Source organism: Caloenas nicobarica, chromosome 2 (genome assembly GCF_036013445.1).
Source record: "Caloenas nicobarica isolate bCalNic1 chromosome 2, bCalNic1.hap1, whole genome shotgun sequence".
NCBI classification, from domain to species: domain Eukaryota; kingdom Metazoa; phylum Chordata; class Aves; order Columbiformes; family Columbidae; genus Caloenas; species Caloenas nicobarica.
The window spans coordinates 41,946,591-41,961,969 of record NC_088246.1 but is presented as its reverse complement, the minus strand read 5'-3'; the positions used below and the strand labels follow the sequence as shown (position 1 = coordinate 41,961,969).

The 15,379-nt window shown below is 36.0% G+C and overlaps 1 protein-coding gene across 2 annotated transcripts in view; it reads left to right on the top strand.

Moving 5' to 3' along the window:
- Window positions 1–15,379, top strand: part of TOP2B (DNA topoisomerase II beta) — a 47,316-nt gene that overhangs the window by 14,345 nt on the left and 17,592 nt on the right. For both annotated transcript variants that reach the window (XM_065629746.1, XM_065629745.1), the window contains exons 8-19: window positions 17–118; window positions 200–337; window positions 1,894–2,032; window positions 6,146–6,303; window positions 6,831–6,956; window positions 7,817–7,927; window positions 8,018–8,123; window positions 8,319–8,428; window positions 11,173–11,265; window positions 11,359–11,473; window positions 13,611–13,732; window positions 14,552–14,700. In XM_065629746.1, the coding sequence (XP_065485818.1) occupies window positions 17–118; window positions 200–337; window positions 1,894–2,032; window positions 6,146–6,303; window positions 6,831–6,956; window positions 7,817–7,927; window positions 8,018–8,123; window positions 8,319–8,428; window positions 11,173–11,265; window positions 11,359–11,473; window positions 13,611–13,732; window positions 14,552–14,700 (1,469 nt within the window). The remainder of the gene's footprint in view (window positions 1–16; window positions 119–199; window positions 338–1,893; window positions 2,033–6,145; window positions 6,304–6,830; window positions 6,957–7,816; window positions 7,928–8,017; window positions 8,124–8,318; window positions 8,429–11,172; window positions 11,266–11,358; window positions 11,474–13,610; window positions 13,733–14,551; window positions 14,701–15,379) is intronic.

The window sequence follows — 15,379 nt, the reverse complement described above, 5'->3', positions numbered from 1 at the left end:
CCTCTTCCCTTTTAAGGGTGGTAGGCACGTTGATTATGTGGTGGATCAGGTTGTGGGCAAACTGATAGAAGTGGTGAAAAAGAAGAATAAAGCTGGAGTTTCAGTGAAACCATTTCAGGCAAGTAACTTTATACAAAAATATTGGAAAAGATGGATGTGGTAATTTTGTTGAGTAAATTGTTTTCTATGTTTTCAACAGGTGAAGAATCATATATGGGTTTTTGTTAATTGCTTGATTGAAAACCCATCATTTGATTCCCAGACAAAGGAAAATATGACATTGCAGCCTAAAAGTTTTGGGTCCAAGTGCCAGCTATCTGAGAAATTTTTTAAAGCAGTAAGTAAAGAGTATTTTTTTTTATTTCCGTGAAGCAGAAATTGACATACTGGATCAAGTGTATGTATGTTATGTAGTAGAAGAATGATTAGTGCATTATGATACCCTAGTGACGTTTAGCATACTATGAAAATAGGGTGGAGGAACTTTGGTTCATTCTCTGGCCTTAATAATGGAAGCAATGGCTGTGTTACAGCAGTTGCCCTGGATTTAAAAGCGAGCTTCACTGGATCAGCTCATTTGTTGGAGATTCTGTATTTATATTGGTGAAATGAATTTGACTCTTAAAACCTAAACATAGGCCTTGTCTGATTTTTTTGTGTTAAAATATTTTTCTGAAGTTGAGAATATTATCTATCTTATTATTTGATGTCAGTCTTTTTCTCTTTCACTGAAGTGAGAAGAGAGAGGGAACAGGTCATACTTACTTGTTCTTCCAGTAATCAAGGAAGTGCAAAATTGTGGCTGTAATATTCAAAGCAATCATTATTCTCACGCAACAAGTTCAGAAATTTTGGCTGTAGGTAGGCTAAGAATTGCTACTCTAAATGAATGTATTGGTAGAAATACAGGGTAGAGGTTTTTCCTCTACTACATTTTTTATACAAGGAAGGAAAACTAGAATTCTGTTAGACAGAACTCATTATACTAAGTCCTATTTAGTGCTAGTGGCACAACTGGAACTCCAGTAGTAAGGAGAATGGTGCCACTGTTAATACTCTTGGCATCAAAACTTAACTTAATGTATAGTGTTATATTCTTCTAGTTCTGTGTTACAAGTGACATAACCTTTTATTCATTCTTCAGATTTTGTTATGTATGTTGTATTTCTATCAGTAGGTTTGTTTTACAGTGTGTCTAATATTCCCAGAAGTGAGCACTGATCTCCAGAGGTGTTAAATGTACAGCAGAATCTTTAACCAATGAGTGCTGTATTATGAGGGATAATGAAAAGCCAAAGCTCACAGTATTTTGCTCCACCTGTATTTTCTTTTGATGTGAAAGCAAACCTAAAGCAGTTTTAGTTTAGAAAATATGTTATATGTTATTTTTCCTGCAGATGTGTTTCTTAAAATTTTATTAATTTCTCAAATGATTGATAAAGAGCCTTATTCTTAAATGCTTTTGGTCGTTTTTCAGTCATTTCTAAAGGAACTTTGAATTGTCATAAATATCCCATAAGGTTACTTTTTGCTGTCCCAGTCCAGGAAGCAGGTACTTAGTACCTAAAATGTCTCCGCAGATCAACCATGCAACATAAGACATCCTCTTATTAGGTCTTAGTCCTCTTTTCCTCTTTCTACCAATTATACAAGGGGTGGAAAAGAACCTGTGTGGGATGTTGTGTTTTGGTATTGTGTGCATAAATCTATGATTCTATAAAATGCTAGATAATATGTTATGTGTTAATTCCTTGATCTTTTGTATGTTGCAGTTTTTAAAATTCAGAGGGTGTTGAGAAACAGTGTTAGATCAGTGACTTAAAATTGAGAGATAAGAGTCTGCTGTGTGAAGCTTTACTTTTTTCATCCACAATTCTGATCTGTTGCTTATAGGCCTCTAACTGTGGTATCATAGAGAGTATTTTGAACTGGGTCAAATTTAAGGCACAAACTCAGCTGAACAAAAAATGTTCATCAGTGAAACACAGTAAAATCAAGGGCATTCCGAAACTGGATGACGCTAATGATGCTGGTAAGAACACTTATTTTTAATGTCTTCAACATTTCATAGATTTTTCAGAGACATCATCTTTCAAGTTTTCTAAACTCTCTAGAGCTGTAGTTAAAGTGTGATGGTGAGTTTGATATTAGGAACATTGTCCTCTCTAGGGTAGAGAATTAATAACACTGAACAGAAGTGGCAGTCTAGTTCCATACTGAAAGAGCGTATGTTTTCTAATTGTGGTTTCCAGCTAAATAGTGTTACCAATATTCTATTTTGGAGGTGACTAGTCTTCTTGACCTTTCTAGTATAAAAAGATCAGAATCTTTATAGGGTCACAAACTATAGGAAGTAGATCATATAGTGTGCAGACCTGAGGGAATGGGTCAAGATACTTTTTTCTCGAGACTTTAAATGCCATTAGGTTCCTGTCTGGGGATATAGGGCAAACTGGCAATCTCTGCTGGCGTGCTTCCCAGCACAGATAGGAATCAGGATCAGCTGGCAATCTTTGTGCTAATACCAGTGGGATGGGAGTTGTCCTTGAATTACCTGAGGGGCACATATGACTAAAGAGCTTGAAATGTTGCCATTCTATGTTAATGTTACTTGATTTTTAATACATCCTTACATTAAGAAAAGAGAGAGAAATTGCAGTGAAGTAGGTGAGTGGGTTAACGAGGTAAAAGCATGTAAGGATGGTAAAGAGGCTTTTTTTTGAGCTCCAGTGTTCAAGTCAAAGATGACTTGGTGAGATAGTGAGTTCCGTTTTATTTTCCTCCCTTTCTTTTTGATTCCTTGAATTCGGGGTTTTTTTTAATTGAGTTTTCTTCAGTATTGTATTATTTTTCCAGTTATTCAGATGTCATATTTTGCCTCAGAAGTTCATAATCATGTCTCCTTTAACTAGTGTTTGCCTGTGGAATTTGTATTCCTTAGTCAGATGCACGCTCCTGGTATTTTTCATGCCTATAAGATCGTGTGCTTCGAGAAATGCTATGTTTTTATGGATATCAAGCCTAGTGCTCATAAATAACATCACTAATGATTTTGGATACACTTTCTTCATAGTTTTGTTTTAGCTCCGCTTTAGAGACTGGGCTTCAAAATCACTTCTTAGTCAGTTTTTTTACCTATGGGTAAAGGGATGGAAGAATCTTGAACAGGGGAGCTAATAAAATATTACATTGCCTTTCACCCTGAAACTTCCTCAACTAAGAAGGCATGTAGGGATTCATCTGGGGTCAGCACCAGTGCTTAAAGTTTCGCGTGGCCTGGATCCCTATTACCCTCGTATTTCTCTGCTGCCTCGTTAGTCTTGTATGGTGAGCAGGAAATCTGCATCTCCCAAGGAAGCTTACCCAGGTATAGGTTTATTGAAGATCTGGAACATGCTGTATTTTTCACATTGAAGGCGTTACACATTTGGGGTGGGCCCTCAGGCAGGCAGAGAGGCATTCAGTTTCTGAATACAATGTTTGTTGTCAAATTCACACTTGGCCTGACTTTCTGAAGTGTTTATATATTCTGGCAGAGATGTTTTAAATTGGAGAATCATAACTAATACATTTAGTGAAAAGTTCTTTAGTCCTTTCTTTCTAGAGACTGAAGGTACCATATGGATCATTTGTTTGCTCTTGAAAATCAGTAGGAAATTTTTGTTCTTTTTGCACAAGAAGTAAGCTAATATTGTAATCAGGAGCTCTGACCTCAATAAAAAGCTGCTTTAATTGAGAGAGGGAAAGCAGAAGGTGATACAGAAGAGTGACTCCAGTATGGCTGAGCATGTGTGTTTGTTGTTTGTTAGCTGGTGACTGCATCTGACTGAAAACTTGATGTTTCTTAACATAAGGGAAAAGGAAGTGCTGGTGCCATGGAAATTCTTTAAAGTACACACTGGGGAACTATCAATGTTTCTTTTTGTCTTTGGGATCTTAAAAGAAACCGTTGAGGATTCTTAGGTCAGGTGAAGTAAGGGCTGCACGTGTTCTTTGTGTTTGAGAAGTGATGATCAATTCTTCTAGGTCCAAAAAATTCAGCTCTTTGCTATATGAATGTTTGCTATGAATGTGCACATGACTAAGCATATTGTGAAGAGTTACACAGTTACAAATAGTCTTTTCAAAATAATTTCAGACCTCCACATAAAGTGGAGAAAAAGTTTAACTGGTGCATGAGGAGATAGTTTCAGGGAGGTTGCTTCAGGACATTTCATACTTATCACACAGAGGTTATCTATAATCTGGCAGCAAAATATAGCAGTCTTATGTGATGTAGTTGTGTTTCAGGACAAATAAATATTTGCAAGAATCCCAGGAACTGCACTTTCATAAGCACCCCAGGGGTTGTTTATGTTTGCAGATGAGGGAGCAGGTTTGGTTTTGGTTTCTAATAGTGGGTGCCAGTTGTTGGACTGAAGTAGTCCAGTGTAGCTGGGAGAGAACAGTGTCTGGCCACAGACCCATCTGGCTTTAATTCTTCATGTGGTTTTTAGCTTTTATTTTTACTTCAAGAGCGAATTTGTAACTGAGGTCCAGCATCCGTAGGTTTCTTGGGTGCCAGGTACCACTGAGTTTTTGAAACAATATTGGTTAATGCTTAGGAATAGGAGAGAAATGTATTTGTACAGTAATGTACTTGCTGCAGATTTCCTCTCCCACTGAAAAGGAGGAGGTACTGAGTCCTATACCTGATAATTCACGCTTTCTTGAGATCTTGGTAAGGTATATATAGTTCTGTGGCTTGTTGGAGGAGAAGAGGTAGAAATGAAACGAAAAATAAAGAACCAGGAATACGAATATAGGATTGTAAAGGAGCACCTAGATTTCTAAATCTGGTGAAGCATAAAAGCATTCTTTGAACCTGCCAGTTCATGTAGTTTTCTCTTTGAGTTCTTTAGAGCTGTGTTCAGGAAAATACCTGGCACATTGTGTTTCCATGAAATGTATTGCTAATGATTGTATCCATTCCAGAAGAAAGTGCACCTGGATGGCATTCAGATGCGTTTTCTGCAGTTCATTTAGGCTCTCATATATTCTAAAACAGCAGACTAGTATTCTTCTTGGTATTTGGGTCCCACCTTCCTGACAGTATGGCAGCTATTGACACCCTTTTATACAGTGTGAATAGCTGCCTAATTTAGATTATATTAAACCATATGTCTGATTCAGAAGAGCAAAGCTGTTAAATATAAGTTCTGTGTAATAGGAAGTGCAGGGTTGGTTTTACCTACCAGGTAAAAGCAAATCAAAGTACCTATTTTACATGCCAATATATGCAAAACTGTCTTATTAAGAGTAGGTGAGACTCAACCAGCTCGAAGATTTTTGCTGTCTTTCCTACCACTTGGCCTTGATAAAATAACAAAACTGCTTAATGAGCATTTGCACCCTTGGAAAGGGTAGGTTTCTTTTTGAACCTGCTTATTATTTAGAACATCTATTCAACTATTACAGCTGTAATAAACAGAATAGACATGTCATGTCAGTTTTGAGGACACTGGACACACAGGCACCGAAATACAGTGTGTCTTGTAGAATCAAAATCACACTATTAATAAAGATTTGTTTTTTTCTGTTCAAGAAATTTCTGAGAACGTATAATAAATGTAAATGTTCTGATCTTTAGAGATTTTGTGTCAAGTAGTTCTTACAGTTGCCTGGCTTCAGCCAATAGACAGTAAAAAAAGAACCCCCCCCAAATGTAACTTAATAAATTACTTCTGAAAATTTACTCTGAAGAAAGGGGAAATGCAGAATGGGAAATAACTCTTGTATATAACTCAAGGCATGCATAATGTATATAAGAAATTAACAGCTAGAAAAATGAAATGGTAAAGCAGAAGCAATCTGTCTTTTTTCTTTTTGGGCAGACTTGTGGAGACCATTATGTAAGATGCATCGCCATTGCATCCCATTTTGTCTATTTAGCTCCTTGTCCATAGCAATCGATAGTGTATTGCTAAGGATGTGGAGGGCCATCCCTAAAAAATAGAAATTCAGCCTATTTAAATTATCTGATGTAGAGTTGGAAGATCTGATGTAGAATATTAATGACTGATTCAATTGTATTTCTGTTATTTGAGTTTAAAAGTTACACTTTCTGGGGTTTTTTGGCTTGCTTCTACTTCTTCCTGCACTGCAGGTGGCAAACATTCCTTGGACTGCACGTTAATATTAACAGAAGGAGACTCTGCCAAATCTTTAGCTGTCTCTGGCTTAGGTGTTATTGGTAGAGACAGATATGGAGTATTCCCACTCAGGGGTAAAATTCTCAATGTTCGAGAAGCTTCTCACAAACAGGTAAGTAGTCTTGTTATCTCCTTTTAGCTGACAAATGGGTGTCTCCTGTTTATTTTTGATTTCTAGGGTTGGATCTTCATTTTTTTTTTTTTCATTAAAAGCTTGTGGCTGGGATTTCATAAAGTACTGGCTACTTTAAAGCAGCAGCAGCATTACCACATTGCATTACTTCTACTGTCTTCCATACTTAGTCTGTAATAAGAGTTGTGTCACAGATGCTCTTAGAAATAGTGGAAAGAGAAGATAGTTTTGTGAGATGACTTTTTGTTACACGAACTTTTGTCCCTGCCTTCTGGACCAAATGGGCTCTGGCTGTAGAGCAGAAAGGGAGTGATGCAGTCTTGAGAACTTACACACACAGAAGAAATATTTACAAGCGTGAAGGCTGCAAGGGGGCTGGGAATAAAAAGATTCTGAAGTTGAGGTAGGGGTGCATTGAAAAAATAGCTATAAAACCCAGATAAAATGGGATATTTCTGAATTTCTGCTTTTTACACTGACTGAAAAGAGATCTTTTTTTATTACAGATCATGGAAAATGCAGAAATCAACAACATAATCAAGATAGTTGGACTACAGTACAAGAAAAGCTACGAAGATCCAGAATCTCTGAAAAGTTTGAGATATGGAAAAATTATGATTATGACAGATCAGGTTAGTCTGAAATTCACAGGTTTTAATATACAGAGCTTCTTAAAATGTGTTTTGCTGCCATTTGGTAGGTTACATTTTTGTGCAGTATAACCTTCCCCTGTGTTATGACAATATGGAGGTATTCAGAGGGAATCTCTAACGTATGAGGTTTCTTTATGGGAATAATTTACCTCTATGTTGTTTCGGTTACTCCAAATGAACAAACGAACTTTGCTGCACAGTGGCAGAGATGCCAGAGTAATAATAAAAAACATATATAAACAAGAATGCTTTCGATAACTCAAAAATTTGTTGAAAGTAGGTGTAAAATGAAACAGTAGATGAGGTAGTAATGCTAGGAAGTCAGGGAGATACTAGAATGCAGGCACTTATTTTTGGATAATAATCATTAAGTGTGTGTCTGTTGTTCAGATTTAGAAGTCTAGGAAACCTATGCTTTGGATATTTGTGAAACTTTGTTGTTTTTTCCCTGAGAAGTTGAACTATCAAGCATCTTAACGCCAGTGAGAGCTGTGGGCCAGAAAGCTGTGGTTTCTTCCACAAAGATTCAACCCGATAGTGTCTGGGAGAGCTGTCTAACTCTCAGAGAAGTCATGCCAGAGGCAAAGAATCCTTTGGGCTTCAACTGTGCCCTTGTCTTGGAAGAGCTGATTTATTAGCTCAGGGACAGTGCCATTCACAGGTGGCTTTTTTATACCCAGGTCCAGTTTGGAATTAAAATTAAAACTAACTGTTCCCTTCTATGTTTTCTGTCAACAGACATTGTTTTGATGTATCGAGGGCAGTGAGTGGGTTTTTTGGTGGTTTTGGGAGATCTGACGCTTTGTAAGATTGCCTCATGTTTTAATGTTTTGATTTAGGATCAGGATGGATCTCACATAAAAGGTTTGTTGATCAATTTTATTCATCACAATTGGCCATCACTGTTGAAACATGGGTTTCTTGAGGAATTCATCACTCCCATTGTAAAGGTATGAGTTCTATTAGTGAGACTTTATTTATTACTTACAGTGCAACAGAAAAGTTGATTAGGGTTTTTTTGTGTTGTGTTTTTTTTAAAGGCAAGCAAAAATAAGCAAGAACTTTCATTCTATAGTATTCCTGAATTTGATGAGTGGAAGAAACATATGGAGAATCATAAAGCATGGAAGATAAAATACTACAAAGGTTTGTTTAAAAACAAATAAGTGAACCTCATCAATCTAAAAATACATAATCAGTGGGTGCTATGAAGTTTTATTTGTAGCTGTTTTCATGACAGTATTTTCTCTAATGATTTTATAATATTCCCAGTAAAATAAAAGGAGAAAAAGAATAAAATTTAGATTTTGAATATGGAGTAATTATTTTTTTATTGTACAGGTTTGGGTACCAGCACTGCTAAAGAAGCAAAAGAATATTTTGCTGACATGGAAAGACATCGGATCTTATTTCGATATGCTGGTCCTGAAGATGATGCTGCCATTACACTGGTAGGAGCTAGAAAAGTGATACATTGTAGTTTCCATTGTTTACTGAAAGTGGCACATGAGGTAGTCCTAACAGTTTGTTGGGGTTTTTTTGTTTTTATGGGGTTGTTTGGTTTTGTTTGTTTGTTTGTTTACCCCCCCTTTTTTTTTCCTTTCTTTTTTTTTTTTTTGGTAACTGGGAAAAAAAATATTTTGAAGGAGAAAGAAGCTTTCAGAAAATATTTTCAGTTTTGGAATAAGAGCTTTATCCACACTACAAAATCAGCTCTACCTTCTGCTTAGTAGCTTTGATCAATTTTGTGTGGTGTGGATATCAAGGAACAATATATTCAGACTTGCTTTAAAAGACAGAACATGCAAAGGAGTATTCTCAGTATGGCAATTGAGCCCAAACAAATGATGTTTCACATCGACTTAGAGATCTGAATTTTGTTTCTGAGCAAGTAAGATCAGATGAACACTATTTATTAGTTGAGGACATCAGTGCGGCATATGTGTGTTCATGCATGTGTTCTACATGTTTAAATTTGAAATCTTTTACATAGTGGTGTGCAGGAAATTACATGTGTGTCAAAGAGAGCTTGTGGAAGGATAAAAGATAGACTGTCTGCAAAAGAAGCTACTTTTTCAAGAAATGTTTCACCTTTTATCTACTTTCATTCACTATTTTAATTGTAGGTGCTATTAGAGAGAAAAAGGGTTAGGAGAGAAAAAATAAAAATAGGCTAATATCCATTTTAGACAAAACAACTTTTTACTTATATTGTGGATCTAGTAAAATGCTGTGTTTTTACTAACAGAAATATACAGTAGGCATCTGTTCAAGAAAACCAGCCTGATGTGTGAAGTTATTTGTACCACTCATTTTACTTCTGTCAAAGATGCACTTAAATATAATCCATGTATGTGGTTCCCCATCCCAGAGAAGTGTGTTCATCTAGATGGAAAAGGAGTCTGTATATTTGCATATACATTAGACCAATTAGTGGAGAGACCCTGATTAGAATTCTGAGCTCTGTTTCTGCAAATAGACCCCCATATACAGGCTGGTATCTGGGGTCATATAGCCTGTTACAGCTGGTCCTCAGTGTTATCTAGAATGATATTCTGTCAGTTCAGGATGGAGCTAGTCATATCTGTAACACTGAGAACAACTACCAACTAGTACTGGAGCTGTTAACAGCAGTTTCACTTCTACTCCTCGCCACATTTTCTCTGCCTATAGCTATAATCCCAGCCCCGAGTTTACCTCTGGGCATAAGTGGTGTAAGATTATAGCCCCTACTGGGCCTCACGATAACTGTAATCAAGGAAAACAAAACTATTTCACACAGCAAATTCTTCAGCAATCTGAAGAACTCTTTTGCTAGAAAATGCAGTCTTAGAATAGCAGTTTTAAGTGAAGAAAAAAACCATTTTTATTCTATTCAAAAATAATTTTTTTTTTTTGGTTATATTAATTCTAATTTGGTCTATTAAAATAATTTTTATGCTAATCCAGCTCTTGGTCATTTGTCAATTCAGTGGTGTAGAAAAACTATAGTTACACTGCAGGGACCCAGAAGAAAATTGTAAGAATTCAGTTGCGTTTTTACAAAAGCCTAATCTTAAGCATTCAGATGTCTGACATTGTGAATTGTCAAGCTTTGTTCACAAAGCAAGTCAATCCAGTGCAAACCGGGTTGATATCAATTAGTCCCTTTCTCAGAGAGTAAGTTACTAAGGTTTACTGTTTATTATATAATACCATGGTCTCCAAGGAAATGGAACTACTCATTGAGCTCTCCTGGAATGCTCCAGGTAGAGTCCTTTAAAAAAGATAGTGCTGCTGGCTATAGTCTTATGCAGGAGAATGGTTGAAACTGGGACATGATGGAGTCTGTATATGCTATTCCTTGAGGAAAAAAAGAGGTAATAATTCAATAACTCACAAAATTTTACCAAAGTAGTTGAAATTCTGTTTAAACCACAGATTCAGATTTTATGTATTCTTCTCTTAGTCTTCTGGAGAAGAAACTCACTGGAGAGGCACTCTGTTTCTGTAACAGGACAGTCTTTGAGAACATTCCTGTGTCTCTTGCAGTGATAAATGGTTGCTTTAAAGTGATGCCTTATCATCATGAAGACTAAGGCCCTCAGTCAGCAGACCTAAATTCCGGCTTAGTCTTTTCATGAAGTGTCAATTTTGTCAAGGTGTCATTTAAGAGGACCAGAGCCAACCACTCAAGAACAGCTACAAATTACTGGCATTCTGTGGCTGACAGAGCGAAGAGGGCATGGAGAGGACAAGAAGAGTGGGGCATTTTTTCTAATACCTTCAGTTAATTTTCTTGATGACAGCTGGTTATAGTTCAGTCTAAATGATGAACCCAACATTAAAATTATTTGGGGAAAGATCCCAACACCTTTCAACTTGTGTATAAAAGGACAACTCTGATGTGAAGCGAGGAATAAGAATGTTAAGATTTGTCTGAATATGTACAGATTTCAGGAAAATAATGTAAATCTAAATTACAATCAGTGAGAGATCTGTCAGTTTGAAAAACCTTGTGCAACCATACCCAAAAGGTCATATGCTTGTACTGCTGCTTAAATGTAAACATTAGTTATATGGATTATCTTGTCCAAATAAGTATTACTGAATACTTCATCAGACAGTGCAGTACATTTAAAATTCTGACTAAAGTAAAATACATTTACACAAACATGTATAAGCTGATAATTTAGCGTACTTGGAATTTTTTCAGGCCTTCAGTAAGAAGAAGATTGATGACCGAAAAGAGTGGTTAACAAACTTCATGGAGGATAGGCGACAGCGTCGGCTACATGGCCTTCCCGAGGTGAGTCATAAATAATAGTAATAAATTTGGTGGGTGAGCTTTCAATGTAATGTAGTTTTTGTATTGAATGAATAATGTATGTGTTTTTTTCAGCAATTTTTATATGGTACAGCAACAAAACATTTGACTTACAATGACTTCATTAACAAGGAGTTGATCCTTTTCTCAAATTCAGACAATGAGAGATCTATTCCTTCCCTTGTTGATGGTAAGCTGATAATTCATTATGATTTGTCGGAACATTCCTCTTTATTCTTGTTTTTAAGCCTGTGATTTGTATTGCAAATCAATGCGTTCAAGTAGAGAAATAAGAACTTTTATATTTTTGTTTATCATTCATATGCTAAGGAATTGCCATATTTCTTCTGTGAAGCTGTTCCTGTGCAGCCTTTTTACTTAACCAGATCTATTCCCTAGACCATGCAAGTGCTTTGTTTCTAATCAAACTGTCAGAGAAAACAAATCTTTTAAGTGCTTATAATAATTAAAATTCAAGTCAGCAGGTGAGTGCAGATGAAAATGCAAATGTTTTTTTCCCTTCAGTCTTATGCCACAGGCAGTGTTTTAGTGGTTACTGACTTTTCCTGTAATCTTGCTAGGGTTCTGTCAATCAGGTTTGCTAAGTCTCCCCTTGCAATAGCATGAGCATTAGAGAAGCAGCTTGCTACACTACAGCTTCATTTGTAAAACTGTCTGCAGACAGCATGAGCAGGAATTTCTGCCTATATTATTGACAGTATGCCTATGCTTACTAAGATACAGAAAAAGGCCTTGAGATTTCACAGGGATAAAAACCCCCACATTTATCTCCACTTTCCAGTAGATTTTTTGTAGTGGAGGTGGTCAGCCTTCTTGACACTACAGGCTTCTGTCAAAATATTCATGCAGCAAGAGCTTTTTACATTTTAGATGAGAAAGTGGGATAGTTCACAGGTGGATAGGGGTAGTAGCTTCCTGGTAGGATGGATCTCCAGCTCTCCTGCAGAATGAGGCTGGGTTAGGCATGCGGATACATCTCTGGGGAATCAAAGAATGTCAGCGTCTGTTTCACCTTCTCCAGACTTACTTCCTCATGTAGCTGGGTGCTTGGATTGACTGGCAGTCTCCATGCAAGCATTTCAAAGTTTACTGCTCTGGGGCAAGATTCTCCATAAAGCTGCATGTTTCAAGGGGTCATTGTTCCTTATAACGTACTCTACCCTGACTGCTTTCTCAGAAACAGCAGAATGGTTTTAGTGAAACTTAAAATAGTGAACTCACAGTAGATAACTGTTCATTTGAAGTACTCTAAGGTTGCGTCTACAGAAGTGTAAGAAAATGAGAAGGGAACATATTTATTTATATATTTTTGTGTGTGTATGAAATAGAATGTATGTATGTATAATATTATACATATATAGAGTTGCTATCAGTGATACACATATAATATATATAACACTCTAGTATGTAATATACATTATACATGTCTAGTATGTAGTTTTATACATGTAATAGTTTACAAGTTATATATATATAATTGCTATTAGTGTTTCTGCCAACTTTGACTGAAATTCTGCATTCTGGGTATAAATATGTGAACTGTTCAGCAGGTATGGTACTCTAGCAATGTTTTTTTTTTTCTTCAGTATGATTGGGTGATATATAACAGGCTAGTCTGGTAGCAAATCTCAGAAAAAAACAAGAGGAAGGAACATATTTGCTATCTCTTCATAGTTACTATTTACCACTTCTACCCCTTGTTGATTCTCCTGTGTAAAGGAAATCCTCTAAGAGAGGTTTTTGGTAGGAATAGATTTTTGGTAGGAAAACATGATGCGGACCCATTGTAAATAAAATTGGATGTTACATATTTCAATGAAATAGAGATTGGAGTGAGTGTCTTTTTATTAGTTTCCTTCTCATACATTTGACCCAGGTTAGCAATAGTAACAGGTAGCAATATTTTAGTGCATTTCAGAAATTTTTGTGAATTAAAGCGCTGAGTAGTTCATAAGCACTGGTTATCAGTTCTAGAGGGCATACAGAAAAAATGTTGGGATCCCTTCCACACAGATGTTGTACTTAAAGTATACCTAAACAATAAAAATAAATCAGCAGATCAAAGAGACTGGGGTTACGTTTCCACTTTTCTGGTAACTTTTACAGTTGGGTAAAATATTTTTTTATTATTTTAAAAGAAATTAAGTATGAATTTGTTATTTTGTTAATATTGCAATGTGAATTTGTTTCTATTTAATGTTTAGGCTTCTTTTGAGACATTAGAAATTAAGATAAGGCAAAACAAGTTTATTACTTAAAAACATATGTTTGTGTATGTTTTGAAAGTGGGATATTCTTCTTAATAGGTTTAAAACCAGGGCAACGCAAAGTTTTATTTACTTGCTTTAAGAGAAATGATAAACGTGAAGTGAAGGTTGCTCAGCTGGCTGGTTCTGTTGCTGAAATGTCAGCTTATCACCACGGGGAGGTGAGTATGAAAGATGGTGAAGTCGTGAGGATTTTTAGCCTATATAAAATATTAGGTGAATGTTTACTGTATTGAAATTGCAAACCTATTGACTCTAAGTCTACTAATCACAGATTTACTTTTGAAGAAGATGAGCCAAACAGTATGTAACTTAACAAGACAGCATATTTCTGTTCTTTCCAAGTCTTTATGCACAGTGTGTATCCCAAATAGTTTGTGGGTTGCGGCAAAATGGTAGATAACTAATTATGTAGGTAGCTTCTAGATTCTCAAATCATAGGAAGATAGGAACTATGTAAATAGGACACTTTTTGCCTTAGACAAGAAATATAGTCTTTTAAGGTAAGATGATGATATACTGTTCTTGAAAAACAAGAAGAATCTTTGTTGGAACGAAGATTGTTTCTATCTCATGTTTTGTTTCTATTTATCTGAAATTTTAGCACGAGTTGCCGTATTAACAGTTTCCATCCCTTCTTATCTCCTTTTAAAAGCAATGAGTAGTAGTTTGCACAGTAGTAAGTGCAGTCAGTTTGTGCCCCTTTTGTTCCTCCAGAGAAGGGCTTTAGAAAAAATTGGGAAGCTGAGGGGTTTTCGTAAGCACAGAATGTAAATACACTTAAAACAAGAAGGCAGTGTGGCTGTGGAAGAGGAAGCATTATGTTTTGCCAGCAGCTCTTGTAATAGGTTTATAATTTCTTTGAAATTGAATTCAGGTTAGTCATACAATTTTGAGGAATTAAAAATTTATTTTATTGGCTGATTAGGAAAGACTATCTCTTCTTATACTTATTACTATGAATATGTATTTTCTTGCAGCAAGCGTTAATGATGACTATTGTCAACTTGGCTCAGAACTTTGTTGGCAGTAACAATGTGAATCTGCTACAACCTATTGGTCAGTTTGGTACCAGGCTTCATGGTGGGAAGGATGCTGCTAGCCCTCGCTATATTTTCACCATGTTAAGGTAAACACAAATGTAAAGCGAAATGCATGCTTTTAAAAAGCCTTGTTATCAAATGAATCCTTTCACAACACTTTTTTTTTCTTTTTGTGGGAGAGAAATGAGGGAGGATTAGAATATTTTAGCAGAAGCTCAACTTCCACTTTACATCCATGAGTGTGTTCTTGCTCATGGGTTTTTTTGCATGATTTTCTATGCACAGAAGTACTGTGAGAATTGTAGCTTTTGAAGAATTAAACTTGGAATTGTAAGGCTGAAGACTGAAAGTGTAGAACACTCAGATGATTATAGTTACTGATCTTAAATTGTGACTTCTTGGAGAAGTAGCTTTCAGTTTCCCTGTTCAGTGTGAAATCTGTTCAGTTTCACAACAGAAGTGTATTGCTACCTGGTGATAAGTCCTGCAGCTCAGCATAGACTTGAAAGTTGGGATGGGTTCTTTTCCTTTTGGATGAGTTTCTTCATATCAAGCTAAATTACACATACATAACTAATAATTAAGACCTAATTTAATTATTCTGTTTTTTCACAGCTAACACCTTGAAATTCAATTTGGTGTGCAGAGTGTTATAATGTGTTCCTTAACATAAATGACAGTATTTTATAAGTTATGTTGCTTCTTTTATTTCCTGATTTCAGTTTGACATTTTTCCTAAAATTCCTTATAGTTTCTTCTTTTCCT